At 57.9% G+C, this 26,590-nt stretch overlaps 3 protein-coding genes across 9 annotated transcripts; 1 reads left to right on the top strand and 2 right to left on the bottom strand.

Moving 5' to 3' along the window:
- The first annotated feature begins 1,150 nt into the window (after positions 1-1,150).
- Positions 1,151-5,864, top strand: PHOX2A (paired like homeobox 2A). Its single transcript, XM_086340606.1, has 3 exons — positions 1,151-1,546; positions 3,713-3,900; positions 4,792-5,864. The coding sequence occupies exons 1-3, from the start codon at positions 1,330-1,332 to the stop codon at positions 5,239-5,241; spliced, it is 855 nt and encodes a 284-aa protein (XP_086196732.1). The 5' UTR covers positions 1,151-1,329; the 3' UTR covers positions 5,242-5,864.
- On the bottom strand, positions 5,826-21,034 carry INPPL1 (inositol polyphosphate phosphatase like 1). 4 transcript variants are annotated; one of them, XR_015142151.1, is made up of 29 exons: positions 20,686-20,822; positions 19,484-19,885; positions 16,672-16,735; positions 16,430-16,580; positions 16,081-16,201; positions 15,713-15,853; positions 15,374-15,467; positions 15,178-15,267; positions 14,909-15,007; positions 14,646-14,796; positions 14,449-14,555; positions 14,053-14,155; positions 13,774-13,970; positions 13,367-13,484; positions 12,692-12,788; positions 12,279-12,417; positions 12,065-12,164; positions 11,877-11,965; positions 11,563-11,644; positions 11,341-11,430; positions 10,661-10,774; positions 10,436-10,524; positions 9,930-10,017; positions 9,728-9,837; positions 9,360-9,438; positions 9,126-9,266; positions 7,149-7,821; positions 6,761-6,894; positions 5,826-6,655 (listed from the first exon to the last, which is right to left on the bottom strand). XR_015142151.1 is itself a non-coding variant. In XM_086340605.1 (29 exons), exons 2-29 carry the CDS (start codon positions 19,678-19,680, stop codon positions 6,565-6,567), a joined length of 3,795 nt encoding a protein of 1,264 aa, XP_086196731.1. In that variant the 5' UTR covers positions 19,681-19,885; positions 20,893-21,034; the 3' UTR covers positions 5,826-6,564. The 4 variants fall into 4 exon arrangements, 2 of the variants coding, with proteins under 2 accessions (XP_086196731.1, XP_086196730.1); XR_015142152.1 differs by lacking the exon at positions 20,686-20,822 and adding an exon at positions 20,436-20,460; XM_086340605.1 differs by lacking the exon at positions 20,686-20,822 and adding an exon at positions 20,893-21,034 and having other exon boundaries at positions 9,682-9,837.
- A 1,431-nt stretch (positions 21,035-22,465) lies between these two features.
- LOC147358211 (folate receptor beta-like) lies at positions 22,466-26,217 on the bottom strand. 4 transcript variants are annotated; one of them, XM_086340614.1, is made up of 5 exons: positions 26,057-26,217; positions 24,729-24,902; positions 23,511-23,699; positions 23,263-23,398; positions 22,466-23,113 (listed from the first exon to the last, which is right to left on the bottom strand). In XM_086340614.1, the coding sequence occupies exons 2-5, from the start codon at positions 24,876-24,878 to the stop codon at positions 22,827-22,829; spliced, it is 762 nt and encodes a 253-aa protein (XP_086196740.1). In that variant the 5' UTR covers positions 24,879-24,902; positions 26,057-26,217; the 3' UTR covers positions 22,466-22,826. The 4 variants fall into 4 exon arrangements, with proteins under 4 accessions (XP_086196740.1, XP_086196741.1, XP_086196742.1 ...); XM_086340615.1 differs by having other exon boundaries at positions 24,729-24,819; positions 26,057-26,191; XM_086340616.1 differs by lacking the exon at positions 26,057-26,217 and adding an exon at positions 25,330-25,416.
- Positions 26,218-26,590: the final 373 nt, after the last annotated feature.

Genomic DNA, 26,590 nt, shown 5'->3' with positions numbered 1-26,590 from the left:
AGGGGAGGGGCAGGCTGGGCCTTGAAGGTGCGGGGCAGGGCTTCGTGGCCTTCAGGACAGGCCAGGATAGAGGCAGCCCTCCCCCTCAGTAGCTTCAGGTGGCTCCTTCACAGCAATCCTTCTGCCCGCCAGGCGCTCCAGCTGGTGGGTCTCAGTTCTCCAAAGGCTCTTTCTCTCCACCCCTTAGCTTCTGTTCCTCCGCTGTGTCTGTCCCTGGCCTTGTCTCACTAAGACTCAGTCTCTGTGTGTCTGTCTCACTATCATGGCCCTGTTTTGTTTCATCTCTCTCTTGATCTCCATTGCAATCCTTGTTTCCAACTGTGTCTCGTCCATGTGGCTTCTGTCTCCATGCCTGCCTCACTCGCTTTCTCCATCCCCCCTCTGTCTCTCTGTTATCTTTGTCTCCTCTGTCTCTCTGCCTTGTCCCCACTTCCATCCTCACCTTCCTCTTCTACATGTTTCACCTTGGTTGCCACCTCTGTTCTTGTCTCCCTTCTGCTCCCCCCGCCCCAAATCTAGCTCTCTCCTCCATGTCTCATCCTTGTCTCTGTGAACCCTTATCTCTTATTCCTTTCTCCATCTTTCTCCATCACTGTTTCTGTCCCTTTCTCTCCCTGTCTCCGACTCTGTCTCCTCTCTTCATCCACATCCTCTATCCCCATCCCAGGTCCCATCTCTTTCTCGTTCTTATCGCCATTCGCCCTCCTGAGCCGCCTCCGTGGTCCCCTCCGGGATAGGACCTCGATGGGGGCGGGGCCGAGGGACTGAATCAGAATAACTCGGTTAACTGGACGAATTGAATTAACTTCTTAACAAGAGCGAGCGCCGCCAGGCCTGTTTCTCCTCCCTTCTGCGGGGCCGCAGGTGGGGAGGCCAGGGAGAGGGGTCGGGACCCTACGGCCTGGCACGATGCATACACTGAAGGTCTGGTCCGGACTGGGGCGGGATGGGGACTCTAGGGATGGGGGCCTGGGCAGCCTGCCCTGCATCTCTCGAGCCCTAAGAAGGCGGCGGCTACCCTTTGGGTGGGGGGTCGGGGAGACTGGGGGCGGGGTCTTGGCCGTCCAGACCCCGCCCCGACGAGCTCGCCCCGCCCCGCCCCCTCCGCGGGGTCCTGCGCGTTAAAAGGCGCGCGGGCCGGGCTGGGCTGCACTTGCGTTGCACCAAAGCGGAGCGCGGCCGCGACGGGGCGGGCGGTCTCGCGGGCGCTCAGAACTGGCCTCGGGTCCTCAGCGCCTGGCGCTCCAAACCCCATCTTGACCCCAATCCGGCCTGGGACCCAGACTCCGACCCGGCCAGGCCCGGTCCCCGCCCCCGCCCCCCGGGCCGATGGACTACTCCTACCTCAATTCGTACGACTCGTGCGTGGCGGCCATGGAGGCGTCCGCCTACGGCGACTTCGGCGCCTGCAGCCAGCCCGGCGGCTTCCAGTACAGTCCCCTGCGACCCGCCTTCCCCGCGGCCGGGCCTCCCTGCCCCGCGCTCGGCTCCTCCAACTGCGCGCTTGGTGCTCTACGGGACCATCAGCCTGCGCCCTACTCGGCAGGTGAGCCCAGCCCTGGTCCAAACCTCCCTGCAGATCCTACGGCACCCCCAGCCCCTGCCCATTCGGCAAGTGGTTGCGACGGTCCCCCACAGCCGCCACAATCTCTGCCCTAGCCAGATCCTCCAACTTCCCGCGGGACCTACAGCCTCTCGAGTAAGAGGAGGTTCCCTAGGCAGAGTTGAGCCCCACCCTCTCATCCTTCCTGTTCCTCTTTCTCGCTGCTGTATCCCTATCCTGTGCTCTTCAGGTCAAGGAAATAAATAGATCCCTGGTCTAGCCCCAGACTCTTCACCAGGCCCTCCCCTGCCCACAGGCAACGATTGACCACCAAACCTCTCCATACCCTGTATCCTTGGAAGATTGCTCCCGGCTCAGGCCAGTCAGACTGCCCATCCTTATCATCACCACCCCACTTCATGCCCGGCTCCAGCATGGGCCTGGGCGGCAGATGAGCTGCCCAGCTGGGAGCCTTCCTAGAGCTCCAACACCATCAAGCCTCTACTGCCTGGTTTCGAACCCATCCTACATGTGCCCAAACCCTCTTGCACCACTGAAACCCATTCTGTGGCCAGAAGAAAAGGATGCTCAGGTCATTAAGCCACTTTCATTTCTCCATTCCCCTGGAGATTTTCCCAGCTAGAGTCCTGCAGAACCCAGAAGCAGCCCCATGAGATGCCCAAGCCTCCTTCATCCAAGTCTCTAACTGAACCTTCAACCTCATGAAGGCTCTTAGCCACCCTCATCTCTCCAGTTAGAGTCAAAGCTGCCCCACCCAATCTCATTTCCTTGCTTCCTGGGACCACAGGACTCAGTAGAAGATTGGGACCGGTGTGATGGGGAGGGATAGTGAGAGAGACCTGAGCTTGGAGAAATGAAAACCAGGGAGAAACTGGAGTCAAACTGGAACAGGGATAGGGAGATTGGGTACTTGGGGTCATATGCACATGGGGACTGTGGAGATAGAAACAGAAAACGGGGAGATGGGCCCCCAGAAAGCTGGAAGTCTGAGATGAGGAAGATGGGGACAGATACACAAAGATTAAGCAGAGATGGAAAGATCGGAGTCCCTGGGAGAAATGGGGACCCAGGGCTGGGGCGATGAAATAAATACCAGATGATGTGGACAGGAATTATGGGAGATGGGGACCCGGGAAGACTGAAAACAGAGATGAGGAAGATGGGGATAGGCATGAGGTGCTGGAGACAGGATTAAGGGAGATAGAGAACTAGGGAGACATGACAAAGATACTGATAATGGAGATCTCTGGAGAATGGGGAGACCTAAACAGGGGCTGGAGACAAGAATGGGGAGGTAGTATCAGAAATGCTGTCTGCGGAGCAATGGGAAATGGAAGGGGCACATGGGAGACTTCACAGAAAGAGTGACGGGTAGGGTTGGGGCTGGTTTTTGGAGGAGCTGGTAGAAAGAGGTGCCTGGGAGGAAGAAGAAGGGCAAAGAGAAGATGGAGGAAGCTGGGAGGGGAGAAATAACCCTTCACAATGGGTACAAAGAGAAGAATGGTCCAGAAGGGGAAAGTTACGGATCGATGAGGATGGAGAGAGATGAGGAAGAGGAGAGGGGGACACCTGGAGGAGAATGGGATGTGAAATGGGGCTGAGGAAATGAGGCCTGGGGAGAAGAAGGATGCAGGGTGAAGATGGCCAAATTTTTAAATGTCAGAGAGTCCGTGGCAGGGCTGAAGGTAGACCTAGGCAGGAGAGTCTCAGTTATCCAGCTGCAGTCCATGAGACTGGTTATTGGAGAGACAGGGTGTTGGCGAGACCTCACAGACAGCGCAGGCTAGGAAGGATAGAACAGGATCAGAAGTCAGGTCGATTGAGGGTCGCAGGGGTGGGTAGACTGGTGGGAGGTGGAAGGAACGCTGCGGAGGGCAGCGACAGGTCAAGAGTCTTGACAGAGAATCAGATTTTTGGTTCCCTAGCTGCAGCTGTTGGGTCTCAGGTCTCCCCGCGCCCTGTCCGCCTTCATCCCTGCCGGCTCTATCCAGCGGTGGTGAAGCGATCTGAGATTGAGAGGGCCAAGCCCAGGGGCCAGGTCAGGGGTAGGGGACCGTAAGCGATCCCTCAGGCGCAGAACCCAGCGGGCCGGGCTCGGCTCCTCACATCCCACCCTCGTTGATTCCCCCCTCCCGCACACATCTGTAGTGCCCTACAAGTTCTTTCCGGAGCCGTCGGGCCTGCACGAGAAGCGCAAGCAGCGGCGCATCCGCACCACGTTCACCAGCGCGCAGCTGAAGGAGCTGGAACGCGTCTTCGCCGAGACTCACTACCCCGACATTTACACGCGCGAGGAGCTGGCCCTCAAGATCGACCTCACGGAGGCTCGCGTGCAGGTGTGTTTTCGCGGATGTGTGCGGGGAGCGCGCGCGCGCGCGGAGCAGGGCGGGAAGTTAGTGTCTGACACCTGGGGGTCCGCGGGACAGAGGGGCCTCACTCGGGCAGCCGGCGGGTGCAGCCTGCTGGCAGAGAGCTAGGGCCAGGAGCCAGGGCGTGGGCTGGCGGTGACAGGGCAGGAGACGACCGGCAGCCCCGGGAGGCAGGCGGCGGGCAGACGGGGCCTGAGGCCTTCGGCAGAACGGAGCTATTCAGCGTCACGATTTCCCCTTGTCTCCCGGGTAGGGCTGAGCACGGCAGAGTGATGCTTGGGAAGCCAGGATGGAGGACGAGTGGGTAGAGGGTCAACTCTAGGTTGGCCTCGGGGCCAAACGAGGCCAAACAGGGGGAAAGCCAAACCTATGAGCCTGGAACGCCCGGGGTTCAGGGTAGGCGCAGGAGCTGGGTCGGGACAGACTTTTGTCGATCTTATAAATCTGAGTTCAGATGTTCAGCTGGAGCGCGTTTACTGAAGACCCTGAACAAAAGGTTTCCCAAGTGCCCTAACCCGCTCTCTACAGCCCCGGGCTTCTTGTAGGGAGGAACTGGGGCAAGGGCTTTGGGATACGAGGAGAGCGAAAACCGAGGCCGGCCCAGGAGGCAGAGAACACCGGGAGGCGGCGGGGTCGGCGGGTGGGCAGATCCTAAGGGGAAGACGCTGAGGACCTGGGGGAAGAGACCAGTGGAGCAGGAGAGTGAGGCGAGCCATGAGGAGGGCAGCGAGCAGTGGTGGAGGGCCGAGGGGCCAAGACTCGGAAGGCTGGTTGTCAGTAATCGTGACCCGGCCCCTTCCGGACGGAGGTCTCACTCGCACCTGGCGGTCCCGGGCTGACCGGTCCCTGTGCCCGCAGGTCTGGTTCCAGAACCGCCGGGCCAAGTTCCGCAAACAGGAGCGTGCGGCCAGCGCCAAGGGTGCGGCGGGCGCGGCGGGAGCCAAAAAGGGTGAGGCGCGCTGCTCGTCTGAGGACGACGACTCCAAGGAGTCCACGTGCAGCCCCACGCCCGACAGCACCGCGTCGCTGCCGCCGCCGCCCGCGCCCGGCCTGGCCAGCCCACGCCTGAGCCCCAGCCCGCTGCCCGCCGCCCTGGGCTCCGGGCCCGGACCTGGGCCGGGGCCACAGCAGCTCAAGGGCCCGTTGTGGGCCGGCGTGGCGGGTGGTGGGGGCGGCGGGCCAGGCGCGGGCGCAGCGGAGCTGCTTAAGGCCTGGCAGCCAGCGGAACCTGGGCCCGGGCCCTTCTCGGGGGTTCTGTCCTCCTTCCACCGGAAGCCCGGCCCCGCCCTGAAAACCAATCTCTTCTAGCCGCTGGCCTCCAGAGGCTCCGGGCCTGCCTACCCCTGCCCCTCCAGGGCCTGACAGCCCCTTCCCATCCCAGGTCTGCCTGCTGGCCCCACTCCCACTGTGTCTGACCCCTCCGTGTGCCCTCCCCAGCTTCGGAGACCAAGCCAGGGCTACTCTCGTCTTCACCCACCCCCATTCCGCACCGTGGGGGTGGGGGTGGGGGAGGGTACTTTTCACTGGGATGCCCTCCAGGAGAGCTCAGAGCCCCCTGGCTCTCTTTGAAAAGGGGATCAAACAATGCCTGCCCCAACAGTGCTCAAAGGTGAATCCTCAAATGGAACAGCCCGGCTTCCTCCCCTGCCTCTGCAGCTGGCTGGGTCTCCCCTCGGCTGGTCATCATTGGGATAAAGAGTGGCGAAAAGGGTCCCACCTCGGTTTTCTCCCTCACTCCTCCCCACCCATCCTCAGCCGGTCTGGCACAGAGGGGAGGCCCTGAGATGAGCAGAGCTGCCAGGGCATCGGGACAGAGGGGCTTCCTCTTTCCTGTCTTTTTTGTTGTTGTTGCTGTTCTTTTCTTTGAAAAACTTGTAATTTATTGAGGTGAGTTTTGCTCAATCCAAATAAAACTTAATTTATTGACATCACACTGGAACCCTTCGGTACCCACGAAGGGGATAGGCTGCCTGCAAGAGCCCAGTTCCCCTTATGACCAGCGAGGAACCCCCAGCTGCCACACAGCTGCAGTGCAGGTGGTATAGACCAGGAGACAAAACTAAGCAAACTGGCGCTTTGTGGCCAAGATTCTTTGCCCCCACCCAAACCAGCCCTAATAACATTAAAGTGCCCGCCCTCCCTAAACCCACACAGAAAAGCTTAAATAAACCCCAGCCCGGTTCTCGGGCTATTCCTTCATTTCCGGACGGACACCCCTGAGAGGGGGTTGGGAGAAGTCCCAGCTGAGCCCCTCCACCAGTGGTTCAGCCTGGGTGGAGGGTAGCAAGAACAACGGTGAAAGTGGGGACCCAAGACGTACCCATATGGACCCCATGACCTCCCTGGGGCTGGAGGAGTGGCCCAGAAAAGGAGGACAGCACCAGAATAACCGAGGTCCTCGGTAACCATGGCAACTGACCTCCGCAGCCCTGGCTCTAAAAGGTGAGGGGTAGGATGTCCTAATTAGGACAATGATTGGGCAAATGACTGGGCAGTAGGGAACACAGGTCCCCAATAAATAGGCAGAAAAGTACTGCCCCGACCCCTTATAACTCTTAAACTTCAGGGCTCTGGCTGGGCCTTTAAGGGCGGGTTTGGCGCTCAGTTCGCAGCTTCAAAATGCCACCGCGGTCACTTGCTGAGCTGCAGGGTGTCCAGAAGGAGGCGCTTGTGAGCCGGGTCCTGCACCCCAGCTTCCTCCAGGTCTTCTTCAGTGATGTCGCTGTAAGGGTAAGAGATGCTGGGAGAAGGGCCAGGTGGTCCAGAGAGCCCCTAGCTCCGCCCCCAAGGCCAGTCCCACCCCATCCACTTCCAGCCCCGCCCCCACCTGAGAAACTCCAGGTCGTCCCAGCCATTGTGCACCAGTCCCTCCTCATAGCGTTCCAAGCCGATGGCCCTCAGCCAGGCTCCCATGCCTGCCTCACCCAGCCCGCCAGCCCGCCCGACCTGCGGGCACGGAGCCTGAGGGAACAGAGCAGGTTAGAGGCAGCACTGAGGGGGCCTGCACACACAGGACTTGCAGGCAGCCATATTCTCCCGCCTGCTCTGGGGTGGGGAGAGAGGCATAGCAAGGGGCTGATTCCTGCGACCTTCAGCTCCCCAGTGCCCAGCTCAGGGCAGGGGACACCACTGAGTGCCGAGTGGTGAAGTAAAGAGATGCCCCCACCGCAGGCAGGCACACTCTGCAGGCACACAGCCACCCCCGGCCCACACACCTCTTCTGCCAGGTCCTCCTGGATGCTCTCCCGGATGCGAGGCGGAGGGAAGCTGAGAGGCCGGCCGTAGTCCGAGGGCAGCCCACGGGGCGGCTGTAGCTCCAGGGGGCCTGGCAGGAGCATGGCTCGGCCAGGCCCGGCGGGAGCATAGTCCACCTCACTCAGTGTCTTGGCCATCTGCAGCACTGAGCAGGAGCGATCATCCCCACTGGCTACATCCCCCAGGAAAGTGCTGGCGGGTGAGGGGCCTGGCGGGAGCGGGGGTCTTGGATGGGCCTTGGGAGGTGGTGGGCCACGAGCCTCACCCCCACTGCGTCCCCGGATCACTGGCCCTGGCAGAGGATCTAGACCAGGGGGCAGGAAGATGGCCGAATCCGGCAGTGGTGGTGGTGGAAAGTCTGGAGGGGGCAGTGTGCCCCCAGAGTCCTCATCTGATGAGCTCCCCTCTCCTGCACGAGGAGGCCGATGGCGCCCAAGCTGTGGGGCAGGCACTGTGATGGCCACTTTGTTCTTGGTGGCAGGTGGGACAGGAGCCCTGGCAGGTGAGGGTGGCTCCGGGGGCAGCAGCTGGTGTGGCACCCCTTCAAGGACGTAGTAGGCAGGGTTATTGAAGCTGTTCTTGGGTGGGGGGGCCACCACCCCTTCCAGCTCTGGAGCCCCCTCTGGCTTCAACCTGGGTTTGGGAGCAGAATAAAATCAGGGCCCAGAATCAAGGGGAGAAGGGCAGTGGGTGCGGTGGAAGGAGCACCGGGCGGGGAGTCAGGAGATGTAAGCCCCCACCCCTAGACTTGCATGTGACCGTGGGCACGTTACCTTCCCTCTCTGCCCCTTTGTGTCTTCATCTCTAAAACTGGGGAGACAACTGGATAACCCCCAATCTTCCTTGCCTCACTCGCTAAGAGTCTCCAACCTTTTTTTGATTTTGTAACTGTAAAAGCTGTAAAATGGGTGAAAACAGAGGCCAGAAGGCAGGGCAATAAAAGCCTTCAATGAGAATGACCAGCCAGATATGGAAAGCCCTGGAGGCACCTGAGCCCAGTCTACTGAGGAATCTTACTCACAGATTCAGGTTAGTTTTATTCAAGGCTGAAGATAAAACCAAGGTGCCTGATAACAGCTGAAGATGACTGAAAATGCACCAGGAGTCTTTATGTTCAAATGACAACTGGATATAATTAAAAAGCAAGCCTCACTTTCCCAAAGTATGATCCATGGAACACTATACTTGACCTTAACCCTTAAACAACATGGGCTTGAACTACAGGGGTCCAACTCTATGCAGTTTTTTTCACTACTATGGTATTGCACGATATATGAGCCACATTTGCTGAATCCATGCGGAACTTCAGATACACAGGAACTGGGGATCCAGAGGGATGACTATGAGTTATACACCCCTAACCCCTGCCATGTTCAAGGGTCAACTGTAGTTCCCCAGGATATTAATAGTTATTGCATGGAAAAGTTTCCTGGCCCATTAAGTTTGGGAAACTATATTCAACACAGCTGAAAAAGGATTTCCTTCCTGTCCACAAGCTCAGAGCTTTTGCTGATACTATTGTGCACTGGGAATATCTAAGAAAAGAATCTAGTAACAACCATTTCCCAAACTCATTTGACAACAAAGCGTTTTCCAATGGGGCATCTTGTAGGACAGTGTTCCACAGAACGCCCCAGGGAAATCTGCTGAGACACAGGCCTTCTCCAAACAGAAGGCTCAACTTAAGTATCTAAGAGAGCTGTTGCAGAAACCATTTCTAAGTCTATTTTTTAAGACAGAAGTGAGAGGAGAGGCTGACTGTGCTCCCTTTGACTCAGAGAACCACACCTTCAGGAGGCCTGGCTGGCCAGTGGCCACGGGTGTAGGGCCCCACAGAGACCCAAGCAACAGATGATCCCCAGGCCAACCCTGAGAGCCACGCACAGTGATGGATCAAGATGGATAAGGGATGGGAATGACAAGTTTCCTTCTCTCACCTGGGAGTCAAGGGCTCCTCCCGGGGAGCAGCTCGGGGCGGGGCTGGGGGCCTCCCAGTTGGTGGTGGCTTCTCTGGTTCTTCAAATAACTTGGACAGGGGGCAGGAGGCCTCTGTGGAGGCTGGCTTGCGGCTCCCTGACCTGCAGGGTGCACAGGGGAGGGAGATAAAGCAGGAGCTGGCCACGAGTCCCCAGGCACCGCTTCAAGTGACTCCCCACAGAGCCCCAGCTCACCGGGGATCCTGGCTGCCTCGGGACACAGAGGGGGCTTTGCTCTTTGCTCCTGCCTCGTCCTTATCAATGCTGATCCACTCTGTGAGGGGAAGGGAAAGGAGACTTAGAAGGGACCTGGGGTCCTGCACCTCATAGACACCCATGGGCTAGCTAGCCCCTTCCCAGCTACTCCCTAGGGCAGGCCCACCCCCCAGACCTGGCTGTACAACTGCCAAATGTTCCAGGGATTCCAACGCCCGCCCCGCAACCCTGGTCCTCCTCTCCTAGACCTGCCCGCACCGCCCCATTGTATGCCCCAAACCCCTCCCAATGGAGCCCCCACCATAGAGTCGCTCACGGGTGCCCAGGCGCTCTGTGGGCACCCGCACCTTCATGGAGCCACGGATGTTGCCTGTCTCCTCGCCGCGGTGGGACAGGAAGGTCAGGAACTGCTGGGCTGTGCTGCCAATCATTGACTTGAGCGCCACCACGCACTCCCCTGAAGGGCAGATGGAACAGACCAGCAAATTGCCAAGCCTTCCTAGGGCCCTGCTCGGCTTTCTGTGCCCCTCAGCCCCCCTCTGCCCTCACCATAGGATTCGTAGCCGTCCATGGACTTGACTGTGAGCAAGAGGTGCTGGTCTTGCAGGTACTCGATATCAGCCAGAATGGGGTTGAGCTGGGAGCAGAGAGGCCCAGTGAGGAATAAAGCACCCCCCACCCCACTTCCTGCCATGACTGTGGCTCATCCCATCCTCAAGCTTGTCCATGCTCACTCCCGTCCACCTGAAGGAAAGATTTCCATGGGCCTTTCAGAGCACTCAAGAGCCCTGTAACTAACTGATTTTCTGCATCAACAATTGCCAACACAGCATCTGACGTTTAGTGAAGCCTTGAGAAGTATCTATGGAACGAATGAGTGAACTGCAACTTGGTCTCCAAACCCCCCTCCCCCCGCAAGTAAAGCACATGCCGTCGTCCTCACTCATGCCCACTCCACGCACAAGCCCACACTGTGGGCTCTTCCCACCCTCCCAGGCAGGCTCCAGGTGGCATCTGGCTGCACTTCCCTCTGTGCCCTCACCCCCAAGCCTCACCGTGGGCAGCTGGCGTGAGGACCACTGCACCTTGAGGAAGTTGATGTTGTCACTGCTCTGGGCATCATTTTCAAAGCTCTTCTTATATTCTGGTGGGGGAGGGGACACCCAACTGAGTGCCACCTCTCAGCTTCCCTTCCCCCTAACTAGGGGGCTGCCCACTCTGGGCACCTCAGGCCTCCCATCCCCAATGACCCACACCCAGCCCTGGGCCCCGCCTCAGACCCTCCAGACAGGTAGAGTAGAACTCGATGAAGAACTTGGTGCGGCTGGCCGTCTTCACAATGGCCTCAATGCTCTCAAATTCGATGTAGGCCTGGTCTGAGGTCTTTGAGAGCCCTGAGGGGCAAAGGGAGGAATGCAGACAGGAGGGCTGAGAGGGTGGCAGAAGGAACAGGACACAGACACTGAGCACTGGGGCAGGGAATCTGGAGCCCTGGCAGAGCAGGAGGGAAGGCCAGGAGGGGCCTCCTCCATCCCAAGCAGCCCAGGGAGACCCCAAAGCTTGGACCTGAGGCTGGGACAGACAGACAACCCAAGAATCAGAGACCATCTGAGAAGGGGCTGGGAACCAGAGTGCCTGCAGGATAGGCCCACCAACAATCCACCATGCCACTAGGCACACGGGTACATGAGGAGCCCCAGGCAGGCAGAAACATGTACACAATTACCTCCATACGCACACACCTGCTAACAGGCATATACCTCTCACGGTGACTCAGGAACACAGACAGCTTTACACATCACATATTCAGACACATTCCTGCACATGCATGTATGTACCCGCCCCTACACACCCACCCACACACACACTCAGATATATTCAAAGCTATGCACACCCCCCAGGCTAGCACCTGCACCCACCCAGATGGATGCCGCACCCACAGCACAGCCAGAATAGCCACCTTTCTTGGAGATGAACTGAGAGGTAACTCCAACCTCAAACGTCCCAAACACGGGGGAGTGGTCGCTGGTGACGATGTCATCTGTGCAACCTGGGGGAGGGGAGTAGGAATGGGGGCTCAGGGGAAAGCTCCTTACTCTCTGCTCCTGACTCCCAAAGCCAAGGCAGAGTCAGGTCAGGGACCACCCGGGATCGCCCATCACCCTGTCCGGGAGGCTCTGACCATAGGAATTGCAGATGATGTGGGTCTCGGGATAGGATTTCCAGAGAATCCGGTCACACCATGAAGGCACGTTGGTCCGGACCTGGGGCAGGGTCAGCAGTGTGGTCAGGGGTCAGCTGGGGGTTGCTCAGCTGAGGCCCATGCCCCTACCACACTGGGTCCAACATCCACCTCCAACACCCAGGATCACCCCCAAGGCCTCAAGGGGCCATAAAGCCTGGAATGGTAAGTGCAGAGGCTTGACCCCACACACACTCTTGATTCACCACAGTCCTGGGGGGTCTCCTTGGGCCTAACCCATTCTCCTCACTCACCCCAGTTGGCTTCTGCTTGTGCCAGGCATACGTGTCCCGGGAACCCCGCTCATAGCGGTAAGTGGGTGGGAAGGAGATCTCCTCCTCACCTAGGAAAGGCAGGGATGGAGGGGTCAGGGCCCTGAAGACCCGGGGATCCTACTAGGACCCTGGCCCTCAGGGACTGCCGCTACCGCGCCCATACTCACTGAATCGAAGGAAGACCTTGTGCTTTTCCCGCTCCAAGTTGAGCTGGTCCACCCTGAGCAGGGGCTCAAACTCCTTCCTGCTGATGTAGTTCAGGATCTCCTGAGGGGAGAGGGCACATAAAAGCTGGGGCCTTGCCCTCTCAAGCCAGAGGTGAGAGCCCAGTTAGGCCCCAGCCCAGCCTCCCTACCTACCACCCACGGGCCCTGCTCACACCTGTATATCCATGTCCAGGCGGTAGTTGAGGTCCCCGAACCAGAAGAGGTGAGTGAAGCGCAGAGATATGTCAAAGGCGCTGAGCTGCCGATCGCCCAGCGTGAGTAGCCGCAGGATGTCCAGGTAGTTCTGGTTCCGCCTGTGGTAGGGGTAGGGGGAGCTCCAGGGTCAGATGTCAGGCACAGACATGTAGATAAGAAGTCTCTGGCTGGGGTTGGGGACAGGGCAGGGATCAGGGTCCCTGGGGACAAGGTCAAAATCAGGGATAGACAGAGGGGTCCTGAGTTGAGGTAAGGAAGGAGGCCTTGGGGGACAGGGATGTAGGAGGGTCGTGGACTAGAATACGGGAGAGGCAATAGGTCTCAGGAACAGAGGATAAGGCTAAAGAGATGACTGGGAAGGCACCCCCTCACCGGGCAGTCTTCTCATTTCCTGAGGTGAGGTGACAATTCACAAAGCCAAATGAGGTGCCATTGAACATGAAGGAGACACCCACGGCCCCCTTGTTTCCTGTCAGGGCAACAGAAGAATGTCTGGGTCACCCTCGGTGGGCTCCCAACTTTACCCCCCACCCGTTGAAGCAGCAGTGGAAAGATCCTCCCGACCCCCACAACATAAGGCAGGCAGTTCCCTGCATACACAACCACGCCTTCTCTGGGGTCCACACCGGGCACTTGCAGCCCCATCTGGATGGTCTGAGTCTGTCTGCACGTGAGAGCAGAGTCCCTGGAGATCACAGGGACCCCGGTGGTGAAGGGGCAAGGCTTTGTAGATACTGAGCACAATCTATCCTGAGGTAGCACACTGGACTGCAAACAGGGAGACCTGGGCACTATGCTGGTGCCAGGCTCTATCACGTGCTAGCCTGTGCGACCTGGGACAGGTCACTTGACCACTCTGGGCTCGAGTTTTATCATCTATGAAATGGAGATAATTATCCTGGCCATGCCTCCTGGTAGGGCTGGAAGAGATTTAGAATATGAACATGCTTTGCAAAGTTCAAAGAGTTCTATAGATAGGAGACCCTGGACCCTGGCTGGAAAGGAAGCAGGAAGAGTAGCCAGAGGGACCCCACCCTCTCTCCTCACCCAGGGTGTTGGCAATGCCGGTCTTCACGCTGGACGTACTGACATGGCTGATGCGGTTCTCGTGCTCTGGCTTGACCAGCACGGCCACCTTGATGTTCCACAGAGACTGCATAGCAATCTGGGGAGAGGGTGCAGGGTCACCCCTGCCCCAGGCTGGGCCACTGTCCCCACCTCCCTCACCCTCACCCTGCCCAGCCCACACTATAGACGGTTCTGGAAATCACAAGGTAAGAAGGCCTGCCACACCTTTTCCTGAGGGACCAGAAAGAGCGGCCTTCCCACAGCATAAAGGACTCAGGGTAGACTTCCTAAAGGATATTCCCAGGGACCAGAAGGAGAGCCAGTCAAGCTGGGGGGAGCCAGCCAGTGTGTGGGGAAAGGAGCTGGACACGACAACACCCCCTCACCGGGCGGTAATCCAGATCCGTGAGCTCCTTGAGGCCCCCGCGGAGCAGGTCCAGCCACTCGCGGTCGCCCACCGAGTTCTCCTGGGTCCCAAAAACATAGATGTCATGGGGTATGGTCACCGTGACCTCATCCAGGGTCTTCCCCAGACCCTTCGATGTGAACCAAGATGTCACATTTTTCGGAGGCGGCACACTTCCTGGAGGTGGAGGGAACGGGGCAGTCAGGCCCCTGCCTGGAGCCCTTCCTCTCTCCCACCCCAGTCCCTCCGCAGGCCTGACCCATGTTCCAGGTGCCTATGAAGATGGAGATCATGTCGGGCTCGTCCTGCTTGGAGTGCTTGTTCTTCATGAGCTGCAGGAGCTGGCAGAAGGCTTCACGCTTCTGCAGGGGACAGCGGTCAGTCAGGCACAGGTGGGCAGCCAGGAAGTCCCCTTCCACGGGCCTACCCTGCTAGGTGGCCGGTCTTTCAAGGACAGGGACACACCTCTGGCTCACCACCACACCCCCACTCCTCAAGCATACAGCAAGTGCTCAGTAAATGTTCACTGAATGATTATCAGCCCACCCTCGGGCCGCCCACTCTCAGCACACATACTCTCCACCCCATCATCTTTTCCCTCCCATCTGGCAGGGACCCCTGCGGCCCCCGGCGGCCAGGCCCATGTGCTGCTCACCCGGGCGCTGACGAAGATGAAGTCCTTCCGCTGCGTCCGGTCCTTCTCCTTCTCAAACACGACGCCCAGCTTGTTCTGGACCCGCTGGGACTTAATGAGCTGGCGGACTAGGGGATGGAGAATGGGTCACACCACCCTGTGCCCACAGACCCAGGGGGCCCACCCTGCTGCCCAACCTGGGTTGGGCCCTGGCTCACTGCGGTCATGCGTGAAGGTTGTCCAGTCCTCCTGCGAGTCCCGCTGTCTCCTCAACAGCACCAGCCGCCCACCCTCCACGTCCACACTCAGCGTGAACTTCTGTGACTTCCCGATCTTGGTCAGGTCACCCAGGGTCACATCCAGCTTCACCTGCAGGCAAGGAAGTGGGGGTGCTGCTGAAAAGACCTGGGGAGCAGGTAACACCCTCTTCACCTCCACCGGCTCTCTGCCCTGGAATGTCCCCCCACCCCCCGCTATGTACCTCAAAGGCCTGCACAGGGATGGTCTTGGCCTTACGTGTGGATGGCTGCAGTGGGGCTGGGGGGGCTGTGGAACTCATGTCCTGCAGGGCCTTCAGGGCCTGGAGGGGGCAAGGGCAGGGCCAGGTCAGGAGCCTTGCTGAGGGCAGGGGCAGGGAGGGCCACCGCTGATGTTGGTGTCAGTGCTGAACTACAGATTCAGGGTTCAGATCAAGACAAGGCAAGTGGCCAGGTGAGGGGATCAGGGGTCAGAGATCAGGAGTCAGGGCACCTTCTTCTGGATGCCTGACAGGAAGTCCTTTAGCACTGACAGCTTCAGCACCAGGCTCTCTAATTCCTGCTCCCCGGTCTGTGGTGGGTTCTGCAGGGAGAACGAATGAGGTTTGTCCATGAGACCACCTAGCAGGAGCCCCCCCGCCCAGTCCCGGAACACAAACCCACCCCCAGAGCTCTCTCCACAGTCCCACCTGCTGCTGCAAAAGGCGGGTCACCATGGGTGAGCTCTGCTGGTCAAACACCTTGGACAGGATCTCCAGACCTGACAGGACCTTGTCCACCTCACTATGGAGACACTAGGTCAGAACTCCTCACTCTGACCCAGGTACAGGGAAAAGGGGCTGAGTGTGTAGGAGTTTCAGCTGCCCCCATGAGGATACAAGGGTTCAGGTGAGGAAGAGTCAGGAGGCAACAGCAGGCTCTCTGTACTGAGCCAGAGGTCAAAGGTCAGGGCATCTGTGTAGCAAGGGAGCGGGAGAGGACAGCTATGAGGTAAGGGTGGGGCGCATGGCATTGGGTGCCCCAGGTACCTGTGCAGCCTCCGGCATGAGGTGGCGAGGGTGCGGGTGAGGTGTGGCAGGTTGCTGGCTCCGCCCCGCACGGCCTCCAGGTCCAGCCCGTAGCTGCCTTTCAGGTACTCATGGGAGACAGTGCTCAGTCCATTGGGAGCACTTGGGGGAGGGGTAAGAGGTCAGTGGAGGCCCGCTGATACTGTCCTAGCACCCCACCCCCTCCCTAGAGGAGATGGTACAAGTGGCAATGAGAGTGCAACAGACCAGGGTGTCTGCCTCCTGGGGGTCGGGGAGGGGGTGCCTTAAAGGTCTTCCCACCTTTGTTGAGGACATGGTTCTCAGAAAAGACAAGGACTGCCTGCTCAGGAGGGATTGGGGGGTCTCACCTCTCAGCAGCTGGAGTTGTGGGGGTCTCAGGGGCTGCTGGGGGGCTGCTGGGCCCCATGGGGGCAGAAATGCTGGTAGAGCCAGAGCGCGGGGGCAGTGGGGGCTTCTCGTCCTCCCCATCTGTGGACAGGGGCCAGGAGGCAGCGGTATGAGCCTCCTGCTCTCCGTGAAGTGGGGGGTGGGGGTGGGTACCATGGCTGTCAGGGAGTTCCATGGAAGGGAATAAATGGCCCAGGCACCAGAAGAGTGGCAGGGGGCTTCAGAGGAGGCAGGTTGAGAAGATGGGGTGGGAAGTCACGGGGGACGTCCGGTGAGGGGCAGGGAAGGTACATGGCACCCAGGCAGCACCTGAGGCGTCACGGTCGTCCGGCGGGTCCGGCTCTCGCTCCCGCTCCACAGGCAGCAGCAGGGCACACACCAGACCCTGGTTGGGCTGGGCATACAGGCTGATGAGCTCCCCCAGGGTCTGGAAGCGTCGCACTGGCACACCCTGTGAGGTCTGCAGGCCGGGAAGAGTGGAAGAAGAGTCAGTCACCTGGTCCCCAACCTTAGGCTAGAATCAAGGACGGGGTCAGGGTCCAAGCTCCTACCTGCACAGCCAGGAAATCTTCTCCGTCAGGTAGAATTCGGTATGTGTGCACATGCTTCTGATACCTGATGGCAAAGCAGGGGGTCCAAATCTGTCTCCCCCAGGATGGCATCTAAGTCCCAAGGCATCCGTTCCTCCTGCCAACCAGCGGGCCCAGCCCCCGGGGCCCCTTGGCTAGGTTTCCTTGAAACTGTCTACCCAGGCTGCACAGGGTTAATGATGGGGCCTGTCCACTCTATCCTGCTGGTGCTAAGCAGAGCAGGAATGACCGGACCCCACCCCAGACCTACATATGCTCCACACCCACTGCAAGCCCGGGGAAGCAACAGGCAGCTCTTTTGTGGCTTCCACAGCTGTCTAAACAGACCCTCTGGGCTGTGGTACTAGTCTGGGCCCCCCGCCAGAGTAAGAGTTCTCAGACGCCTGGGTAACTCGTCTGCATGCATGGGTGACGTGCTATCACAAATGTGTCTGCTGCCTGTGTTTACGCTGGTTGTATGGTTCTGCTGGAGTCAGGTGTGTCTGAAGCAGTCTTGCTGAGCGGATGTCGGGATACCACCCTAGGGCTTTCCTTTCCCTTCCTCAGACACCAGGAAATTGGGAGGACACATGGGGGCCCCCGGTGGGGGACCTGGGCCTCTAGGAGCCCCAAGCAGAGGAGGGGCACGAGGGGTGCTGACAGATGGCAGCAACAGCTGAGCAGGTGACAGCTGAGCCTGGTCCAAATGGTACAGCCCGCGCTCGGTGGGGGTGGAGGATTTCTACAGCCACGCCTCCAGGCAGGCTTGCCCAAGGGAGTCACCTGGACCCTGTGTCGGGCAGTAGGTGGGTACTGGCACTAGAGAGGATCAAACGTCTACTTGAGGAGACCCTATACCCTGGACACAGGGCCACCCTCTCCTCTCAGGAAAACTCTCCTTTTGGGGACTCTCCTGACCACTGGCACAAACTGTGTGGGTATCTGTGTGTGACTGGGTGTATTGGTTTGTGGACTGTGGGTCTGTGTTTATAACAATAATAGCATCCCATTAACTGCGTCCGATCTCTGTGACAAGCCAGGTACTCAATGTCCTACAGACATAATCTCATTTAATCCTCACACTTTAAGGAAGATATTATTATTATCATCCCCATTCTCCAGAAAAGGAAACTGAGGCTCAAGGAAGAAAAGTGATTTGCCTAAGGCCACAAAGGAAGAGGCCCAGCTAGCATTTAGTCAGGACAGAGACCAGGACCTGTATCCTGGCCTGCTTGTCAGATTGCCTGTGACTCCAGGGGCAGGGGTGTGTCTTTGTTTCCCCTGTACACATAGGTGTCATGTACAGGTAAGCAAGTTTGTTTCTGATCACCCACCTCTAGGCTCCTGAGATGCAGGGAGTAACCGGAGACAGCTGGTAAAGCTGAAGCTCCCACACACAGACAGACCCCCACCCTACCCAGCCCCTCCCTGGTAATGGAGCCAGAATTTTTCCCTCCTGGGACAATAATGCTCCCCGTCCAGACACAGGCCCAGCTGTCCCCCTCCCACTCAACAGCTGACCTAGCACCTGCCTTCCTCCCCTCCCTAATTAGGGGGCTGGTATGCAGGACTCTTAAGATATTCATCTGCCCAGGCTGTCCCTCGTCAGTCTCCCCTCTTGGGCCTCAGACGTGGGACATAAGCTGAAACTTAAGGGACATAAGCCCCTTCCTCTTCAGGTCCACTGCCTAGGCCAGGGTTTCTCAACCTCAGCACCACGAACATTATGGACCGCATTCTTCTGTTGTGAGGGACGGTCCTGTGTGCTGTCGAACAGCATCCCTGGCTTCTGCGCACTAGAAGCAGGTAGCACGATACCAGTTGCGACAATCAAAAATATCTCTGCCAACTGTCCGGAGGGGTAAAATCAAGCCCAAGTGAAAACCCCTGGCCTAGGCCAGTGTACCCCCAAGATGTGAGGAGAACAGAGGGGAAAGAGACAAGGATAGGGACTTGGGAGAGCTCACGGAGCTGAGCAACATAACTAGAGTTAAACAAAGCAGCATCACAGCTTCCCACTCACTACCTCCCACTCCAGAGGCCTACAGGAGCCCACCCAGTGGCTGATCTGGGTTGGGGGGGGCTGCAGCTCAGGAAGATTCCAAAACCGAAAGTGCAAACCCACCCAACACCACCGCCACACATGGCTGATGGGTAGAAGCACAAAACCAGGCCCACTCGGAGAGCTGCCAAATCTAGCCCCACACTCAGCACCCACAGCTCAGGCCTAGGGCAGCCGCATTCCCAGAGCTAGAGCAGACACACTCACTCACTGATTCATGAAATAATGACAAGGCCCCATACAGCCTCCCCTCCCCTTCTCCTCCACACTACCCTGCCCCCCAGACCAGTCATACATATCCAGGCAGGCCCCAGTCTCAGTCCTGGGATTCAGAAAGTCCCCATAAGGAAGCTGCTGGGCATCCCCCCACACAGGCCATCAGTTCCTCTGGCCCCGGCTCTGAGTCAGATACCTGATCCCTTCATAAACACAAATGCACACAACCTTGGAATGTACACCCTCACGCCTGCCTGGAGGATGCCTGACCCGGTCTACCAGAGACTCTGCATTTTCCCCAATTACAGCCACCCGGGGCAGCAGGACCCCACATACTCTGCCCCCAGACACACAGCAGGAAGGAAGTGCTCCCAGCATCCTTCATTAAGTCCGGCAGAAAGCCAAGGTCCTCACTCTGGGGGGCGCTGGCGTCCCACGGTCCCAGGCCCTACCCCCACAACACTCAAGGAAGCCCGGGCCGTGCCCCCGCCCGCTCGGAGCCCCGGCCCCACTCACAGGACGCAGAGAGCAAAGGCTCCCGCCACGCTCTCGCTGTCTCGGACCAGGAAGCTGCCATCGCGGCCTGCCCGGGCCAGCAGCTCCTCGGCGGCGGCGCGGCTCAGGTCGCGGTGGTACCAGGCGGGGGCCGGGCTGCCCAAAGCGGCCCCCGGCCCAGCGCCCCCCGGGCCCGGCGCTCCGCACGCGGAGGCCATGGCCCGCGCAGGGCTCAGCGCCGCCCGCGCCCACCGTCCCGCGCCATCCGCCCCGGGACGCTCGGGGCTGAGGCTGGGACCGGGCCCGGGTCCCGGGGCTAAGGATCCGCCGGCGAGGCCGACCCGGAGATCGGAGCTCCGCGTTCCGCCGCGCTTGCCGCCGGGTTTGCCGCGCAGCCGACGCCGCCAGCAGCGCCGGCCTCAACTTGAAGAGAAAGAAAAGTTTGTTCAGAGGCGGCGGGGGAGGGGCAGGAGCGGAGCGCCGTGCCGAGCGGCCGGCCCCCACCCCCACCGCTCGGCCCGAGGCTCGACCCGCCCCTGCCCCCACCCTCTTCCCCATGGGGAAGTTGCCCTCTGCATCCCACAGGACCCAGGACCCCCCAAGTCCCAGGGCCTCTCAAACCCCACATGATCCTGCCCCGCCATCACCAGAGGCGATCCAGCTCCTAACCCCCGCATCGAAGCCCAAGTCCCCCCCATCCTGCGCCCGACACTTCGGGATCCCGACCCCTTCCTTCTACACTGGCAATTATACAACCCCTCAACTCCCATAAACGTTTGATCCCACCCTCAAATCCTTTCCATTCGGACTCCCTACAGACTCGTAGGATCGAGTTACCAAAATCTGCAAAGGATCCCATGATGAACCTCCTGCCGTCCCCTCTCTCCATCATCCCCAACTCCCTTGAAATCCCCTCTTAGACCTGAACCCCCAAACTACTGGGTCCAAATCCCGTGGGGGGATCCCTACAAACCCCCAGAAGAGCTCCAGTGTCCTCGAATCCCCAAGCACCGTCCCTGCCAGCCCCTCTCAGCCCAGGCAGAGCCCTTCCCCCTCTCGGCCAAGTTCCCTGGCACCATCCCCCATACCCGCAGGCCCGGGCCTTGAGGGGTTCAGCAGTCAAGAGAGCAGGCCTCCTTTTGCCCACACAGAAGAAAGTTCCCTCAGCCCCCAGGGCTCCCGACCTATCCCTAGAGCCTCGGCTGCCGTACTCAGACTCCCACCTCCTGGGCTGCTCCGAAGCCCCCTTCCCCGGGGAAGCGGCCCTGGACTCTCAGCGGCCACTTAAGATGGCCATCCTCCGCCGCCGCACCCCCCTCGCCTTCCGCCCCGCCCGCCGCTCCGCCCCCGCGGCTCTCCGCGGAGCCGGGGGTAGCACCCGCGCGCCCCGCCTCGCCCGGGCCCAGCGCCTTGATCCCAGAGCTGCTGACCGGCCGATTGACCTCGGGCAGGTCACGGCGCCTCTCCGAGCCTCGCCTTCCGGCTCTGTAAAATGGGGATAACGTTTTGAGGGCAGAGTCCACGGGACTGTGCTTGTAAAGCTCTCGGCACGGGGCCCGGCATCCAGTGGGCGCTCCCGAAAGGCGGCTATTTTTATTATTAATTAAGGAGTAACGAAGGTGACAGCTGTGTAAACTGTAAAGCGCGGCGGCGGAACGAACGGGTATTATTAGCACCCGCCCCCGCCCCAGCTACTCCCTCCAAGTCAACAAACTTGAGCCTTGTGGGCGGGACGCGGAGCCAGGAGCCCCCTAGACCGGGTTCGCTCCGTCGTCCCCTGGCCTCTTCCCCTCCCACCAGGAGAGGTAGGGCCCACGGGCCGCCCGGAAAGGTCAGCAGCTCTTAGGAGGGTCTGGCCCACCCCTCCCCAAAAAAAGACCTAGCCGGTGGCGGCGTCTCCTGGGAGTCCGCTTCCTGCCCCGCCCCTCCGCCCCCTGGATCCTTAAAGGCACAGGCCTCCCGCCTGGTTCCCACTGCCGCCAACTCAGGCCGCTGTCAAAGGATCCCCTTTAACCTGGGAACTTTCACTTTGCTGAATAAAATCTGTGTTTGGGTCAATTTCAAAGAGTTCCTTTCTCTGTTTCAAATATACAGTGACTTTACCCAGCTGGAGCAAAACCAGGGACGTGGAGAGGGGCCTGTAGGGCCTTCCAGACTAGATAAACGTAATGACTGAGACCCACCCACGCGAAACAGTGTCTCAAGACCTCTCCAGTAACCCAATTACTCGTCCTCTAATCTGTGGCCAACTTCCCCCTTCAGTAACCTCTTGTTATGAGGAGGCGAGAGAGACCTAGACTGAGTCTTCACTCCTGGCTTCTAGTTTCAAGTTGAGGACACCACCTGCCTGGAGTTCTCATTCAGGTACCTGCGCCTCTCTGAAGATAACTGTGGTTGGGATGTGGAGACAAAGGCTTCCTCCAAGGGGAAGCCGGAGACCCTGAGATAAACTGAGGCCCAATTCCTGGGGGCTGTGTAACGACAGAGCAATCCTCCAGGAGAGGCACACCTACTAGTCCTGGAGGGGACAAAGGTACCTACCAATCCTGGAGGGGACAAAGGTGTCGGGGATAGTTCCCGCCTCTGAGAAGCCCTAAGAGTTTCCGCCCCTCTTCCAGGACTCAGCAGAGCTGAACTAGGGCTAGAATCTGCAGTGTTTGCTCTGCAGGAACCTCACTAACTGCCTTCTTCTCTGAGGTGCCAAGCCCCAACTCTGCCCCTTCAGTCAGTATCATGGGTGAATTTGTTTACACACACACACACACACACACACACCCCCAGCTTTCCCTGGACTCCAATCCCCAGTTTTCCCATATCAGCACAAGGGAGCACAGAGCCTGGGGAAAAGGGCTTCCTCTGGGACCCAATATAAATAATGAAGTCCTGGACTTGGCTGTCTCATTTGGGGCTACAAGGGCCACAGGATCCCTGAGGACTAATAATGTGCAGGCACTGGGCACACATGCTTTCTAGGCAACATTTCACAACTATGAGAGAAGGAAGGATTATTATCTTCACTTTATTGAGAAGGAAACTGGTTTAAGAAAAGTTAAGCAACTGATTCATTTTCACATAGTGAGTAGCAGAACAAGCTCATGTTTTGTTTCTCTAATCTGAAGGAATCCAAAAACTGTGGAATCTGCCCTCTACCACACACAAACTCAGAACCAAAATAATTCATCAGACTCAGATGTGTTGGGTCTATTTGTTAGAAGTGGCTGTCAGAGAAACCCCAAGCCCCATCCTGGAGCAGGAACTGGATGACAAAGGGATGGATGATGAATGGAAGCATGCTGACGGCTCCCTCATTTGTGGGAGCTGAACTGAGCCCAGCCTGGTCATCAAACCTGGGGACAGGCTGGACTCAGTCATGGAGCCAGAGTGACAGCATCAGGGCCAGGCAGAGCAAGAGAGGTCTAATACCCTGGGGCCAGGCCTCAGCAGTCAAGGCCAAGGCATAGAATCTCGCCACCTCCTCATTGGGGTTGCCCAGGGCAGGGTCGAACCACATCTGGATGCAGCGGCCACTGCCCCGGCTGTAATTGCTGAGCTTGTAGGAGTGACTCCAGAGACCTTCACACAGGGCTGCAGGTGTGGGGAAGTAGGCCTCAAATGTGCGGCAGATGGTCCCAGTTGGACACTTATTAGATCCTGCAGGGGGAGAGAGGGTGGGCACATACATTCTGTCCCTAGGCCTAAAGCTTAACTCTGGCCACCCCTAGGAATCCTTGCTCAACCCCAAATCCTCAGACCCCCATTCTCCACCCCACACCTCCATCTCCCCGCCCCCCAGCCCTCACCTGAGGTCCAGTCCCAGCCTCTGTGCCAGTTGCTCTTGCAGGTGTAGGAGGTACGGCAGTCTTCCCACCAGCTCTGACAGTCCTCTTTGCACAGGGGCACGTTCAGGAACCGTTCTTTGCGCCACTTCTGGTTCACCTGGGGGAGAAGGTAGGGGCAGGGAGGCTCAGTCAGCCAAGGATGTTGGTAGGAACAGCTGTGACTGAGTTGGGGGCAGCCTGCTGGGGTGAAAGGAGGGAGACCCCAGTACCTCCTGGATCCAGGGCCCCAGATTGGGTGAGCACTCGTACAAACAGTTGTCCTGAATGAAGTGGCGCTGGCAGGCGGGTTCCATCTTGCCACAGTGGTCCCAGGTAAAGTTATACAAGGAGGAGGTGTCCTTGTGCAGCTCCTGGCTGACTCTGGCAGAGCAGCAGGCGTTCTTCTTCCAGGGGGTGCACTGGGTCGGGAAGACATGAGACTAATTGCCTCCTCTGCCACCTCCAGCCTCTTCCCATTTGGCTCTTCTTGTTCTCCTGTCTCAGGCAGGTTGTCCTAAGAATGTTCACTATTAGGACCCTTCTGTCCTTGGCCTCCAGAAACTCCTGTCTTGGGGCAGACACAGTTACAAGACTGATGGGGGCAGTGAGAGCCTGGGAGAAGCCCTGTCTTGGGAAGACAATAGCTATCATTTATACAGTGCTTGACACTTCATACAAAGTAATTTATTTATTCCCTAAAAAATAATTACTGAGTACTTATTTTATGCAAGTTACTGTTTGAGATACTGGGAATACAGAAGAGAACAAAACAGGCAGAAATATATGTTCTGGTCAAGGGAGACAGTAAGAAGCTAAAAGAGAAAAAAATCAGGATCTGATCAATTATATGGATAAAATAACAGCAGGGAATAGAAATATGGAATGATTGTTGAAATTTGAAAGAGGGTGGTTGTATTAAGCCTCATTGGAAGGTGGCTTTTCGAGCAGAGGAGGAAAGGTGTGCTGCATCACAGCATGCAGTAATATATGTTGACATCTCTCACCTTTTAAACCCCTGGGAGTGCCCACCTCAATCCTACCCCCACCCCATCACAGGGGCAAGTCCTGTCCAAATCCTCTGGGTGTCCACGTGCTTCTCTGGGCCTCAGTGTCCTCCTTTGTATCAGGTGGAGGAGAACATCATCTACCCATATCGTGGGACCTCTGGGAATACGAAACCATGCACAGAACACACATGACACCTGGGAGGCGCTCAGTAAGTGTTTATTCCACGTTGTTGCCAACATGGGATCCTATTCTGAGCAGGCCACCTCTGAAATCACATCAACTGCACCCCATCCTGCCTTCATCTTCTCCCACAATGGTAACTCAGGATGTGAGTGTATAATGGAAGGGCTTGACCCCTCAACCCCTCCCCCACCACCCTGACTTCCTCTTCCTTGTCTGAACAAGCCCCCTCCCAACCCAGAGCCACACTCCATCCTCACTTGGTTGTGCAGCTTGTCCTCAGGGCCGGGTTCTGCCTTGTGGTGCTTGGCATCCATGCAGACGTTGAGCAGGTCTGTCCGGGTCCGGGCACTGCACACAGAGGTCATCCAACCCAGAAAAAGCAGAAGTGGTGTCAGTTTCCAGGGCATGTCTTTCCTTTCCTGCAGAGTCAGCTGTGGAGGAGACCAAAGTCTGAAGGGAGAGAGCCCCTCGCAGGGTCCCCGCTTTGCCTCCTGCCCCAGTCTCCCCAACTCCACGGTGAAGGATGGGGTCAGATCCTGTTCCTTCAGTGTTGGGGTCCTGAGGCTCCTTGAGGCTGGAGTAGAGAAGATTGGCAAGGGCACCGGCTCCCTCACTGTAAGCTTGGGGAGCTCAAAAGGGGATCTGGGATTAGATTCCCTGGGGGAATCTTCCCAAGTTGGAGGAGACTCCTTGTGCCCCTACCTTCTCTCTGGAGTGACCCAAGAAAAGTAACTAAATAATTCAGGTCCATGCTCCAGTCTCCAGAAGAGGACACAGCCTCATCCTGTGTCCAGCAAGTGCTCTGCCTTCACACCCTTGATCACCCTGGTTTCCATGCCAGCTTAGAAACCCTGTTACCCTGGCATGGCAGTGACCCAGCTCTGCTGAGTTCTCCGGTTCAGCATGAGGATCAAGGGAGGTACCAAACAGGATGGTGATGGTTAAATAATACAGAAATGACGATGGGGGTTGTTTTTAAACAGCTTTGCTTTCTCAGACTTTTTCCTTCCCTATTTTCTGAAAATCATTTCCTTCCATCATGACTCTGGTCTCCTCAGCGACTTCTGGACAAATTAACCAGATCCCTGCCTTTATCCTTCAAAGAACAAATGCAGGATCCTAAGACAAGGGACAGCATAAAAGTCCCCCACATTGGAGTTGCTAACCGGACAAGAACTTAAAGTCATGGGAGACACCCAGCAAAAGCGACAGCCCCCTACTCTGTTCATGACTGACCCTCACCTTCCACCCCCTCACCCACCCCCTGCATAACAGATCTGTTCCTTTAGACTGTCACCGAGGGACCTAAGAACTGATAATGGAGACCTCCCTCTCTCTCACCATCCCCCATGTTGTTGATCCCCAAGCCCTGGCAAGGGACTTTCCAAAAATTCTTTCTGGAATTCACTCCCGTTGGCTCTGGGTTTGGAGTAAGGTCTTCCCTCCTCCAATTTCTTCCCCTTTAAGTCACCTTCCCCACAGGAGCCAGAGTGCTCTTTCTACAGAGAGATGTGTCCCTGCCCTGTGTGCCAACCTGCCAACTCTCCTGAGTGCCCGTCGCACTTCCCTCCTTGGGGCAACTTACCTGAGCCTCCTTTGCTACGAGGGTCACACGCAGCTCTGACTGGATTGGCCTTTCTCCAGGCTGGCAGCAGCTCTGTGGTCTCTGTCCTCAGCGCAGGATAGACTGACTAAGAGCTCTGGTAAGTATAGATACAATTTCCTCTTTCAGCTTCTCCTGCTCTTCCTTCTCTTTGGATCCCACCCTCTCCAAGTTTCCTTTAGTCTGTCAAGTGAGCCATTCGTGTTTACACTCATCTCTCTATTTGTTAATTTAGTCATTCCAGGGTCCACACATTCAACATTCATCAAAATCCAGAGTGGATTTCACACCAGTCAGAATGGCTGCGATCCAAAAGTCTACAAATAATAAATGCTGGAGAGGGTGTGGAGAAAAGGGAACCCTCTTACACTGCTGGTGGGAATGCAAACTAGTACAGCCACTATGGAGAACAGTGTGGAGATTCCTTAAAAAACTGGAAATAGAACTGCCTTATGATCCAGCAATCCCACTGCTGGGCATACACACTGAGAAAACCAGAAGGGAAAGAGACACGTG

Source organism: Bos grunniens, chromosome 15, assembly GCF_055505025.1.
Source record: "Bos grunniens cultivar Pamir isolate PY7600 chromosome 15, Bosgru_T2T1.0, whole genome shotgun sequence".
In the NCBI taxonomy this organism is placed as follows: domain Eukaryota; kingdom Metazoa; phylum Chordata; class Mammalia; order Artiodactyla; family Bovidae; genus Bos; species Bos grunniens.
The sequence above is the reverse complement of the archived record's forward strand: the minus strand, read 5'-3'. Positions and strand labels throughout refer to the sequence as shown.

Excerpts from the sequence above, each read along its gene's own strand:
- PHOX2A (XM_086340606.1), top strand. The coding sequence starts at position 1,330 with ATGGACTACTCCTACCTCAATTCGTACGACTCGTGCGTGGCGGCCATG. Across the intron at positions 1,547-3,712 it reads GCCTGCGCCCTACTCGGCAG|TGCCCTACAAGTTCTTTCCG; the intron begins GTGAGCCCAGCC and ends ACACATCTGTAG. Across the intron at positions 3,901-4,791 it reads TCACGGAGGCTCGCGTGCAG|GTCTGGTTCCAGAACCGCCG; the intron begins GTGTGTTTTCGC and ends CTGTGCCCGCAG.
- INPPL1 (XM_086340605.1), bottom strand. The coding sequence starts at position 19,680 with ATGGCCTCCGCGTGCGGAGCGCCGGGCCCGGGGGGCGCTGGGCCGGGG. Across the intron at positions 16,581-16,671 it reads AAGATTTCCTGGCTGTGCAG|ACCTCACAGGGTGTGCCAGT; the intron begins GTAGGAGCTTGG and ends CCCGGCCTGCAG. Across the intron at positions 13,971-14,052 it reads CATAGGCACCTGGAACATGG|GAAGTGTGCCGCCTCCGAAA; the intron begins GTCAGGCCTGCG and ends CTCCACCTCCAG.
- LOC147358211 (XM_086340614.1), bottom strand. The coding sequence starts at position 24,878 with ATGCCCTGGAAACTGACACCACTTCTGCTTTTTCTGGGTTGGATGACC. Across the intron at positions 23,700-24,728 it reads AGGACAAGCTGCACAACCAA|TGCACCCCCTGGAAGAAGAA; the intron begins GTGAGGATGGAG and ends TTCCCGACCCAG. Across the intron at positions 23,114-23,262 it reads AGGCTGGGACTGGACCTCAG|GATCTAATAAGTGTCCAACT; the intron begins GTGAGGGCTGGG and ends CTCCCCCTGCAG.